The sequence below is a fragment of the Nicotiana attenuata genome, unplaced genomic scaffold (assembly GCF_001879085.1).
Source record: "Nicotiana attenuata strain UT unplaced genomic scaffold, NIATTr2, whole genome shotgun sequence".
NCBI classification, from domain to species: Eukaryota; Viridiplantae; Streptophyta; class Magnoliopsida; order Solanales; family Solanaceae; genus Nicotiana; species Nicotiana attenuata.
Window position 1 is genome coordinate 1 of NW_017701944.1, and position 948 is coordinate 948.

Here is a 948-nt window from a genome sequence, read left to right on the forward strand (position 1 = left end):
CTTCCACGGCTCGAAAGCTAGCAAAATGAAGATAAATTTACCGGTGCTCCAAAACTCCCTTGGTAGCTACTACTATAAAAGATTATTGAAAAAAGGAGAAAATAAAAACAGGAAAGCTAGCAAAATGGATAACTTAACCATAGACCATAGAAGGTCATTTTCATAAAAGTACACAAATAAACTTAGTACAAGATTGCACAAAGGATTGACGTACCACACTTATTTAAAGTGTAAAAAAAGGCTATTAAAAGCCAATAAGAACACAACATTAGCTACACTTATAAGAAAGGCAGCACTTTATTATGTGTGACACTTCATCCTTAATTTCTTCTAATCGCCAATTAGTTATCCATCATCTCTTCTTCAAGCAAAGCTTCAGCCAAAGTGTTTGCTTCCTCGGCTAAAGTTTCAGCTCCTGTATTGATCATCTTCCCATCAAATACACATGGCTTATAGCAAATGCACCTTCTGAGGATTTTGCTACATTTTCCATCGGTAAATTTCTCCTTGAGACAAGCTCTTCTGCATGGTGGTTTGGTAACGCAGAATCCCTCGAATGTATTGCTTTCTGCTTTGCAAGTACTCTTAGCTTGCACCTCTACAATCATTCAAAAGCACTTATAAGTATAACTAAAATTTTATGAGGTATTTAACTCGTACACACTAACAATATTAATTTACAGTAACAGTATTAATTTACAGTATGTTTACCCTCAAATCCGGATAACAATTGAATTTATATGGGGTTTTAAGGATCCGTGAACTAAAAGATACAAAAGGTTTAGGTTGAGAAAAAAAAAAGATAAAGACTCAACAATTGCTGTTAAAGTAAATAATCGCAGAATATAATATTGCTTAGAACGATTGTCCTTCGTGCCTCTCAGAATTTAGAGAGATCCCCTTTTATACATTCTGATTAAGGGTAAAAATAAGGTAGGTCAATTGATT

General features: G+C 34.2%; 1 protein-coding gene across 1 annotated transcript; it reads right to left on the minus strand.

Annotated features, from left to right (window-relative positions):
* Positions 1-117: 117 nt before the first annotated feature.
* On the minus strand, positions 118-627 carry LOC109222780 (defensin-like protein 1). The gene has a single exon (XM_019387096.1). It carries the CDS (start codon positions 606-608, stop codon positions 342-344), a length of 267 nt encoding a protein of 88 aa, XP_019242641.1. The 5' UTR covers positions 609-627; the 3' UTR covers positions 118-341.
* Positions 628-948: the final 321 nt, after the last annotated feature.

What these genes read in the sequence shown, in the direction of transcription:
- LOC109222780 (XM_019387096.1), bottom strand. Translation starts at nt 608, where the DNA reads ATGATTGTAGAGGTGCAAGCTAAGAGTACTTGCAAAGCAGAAAGCAAT.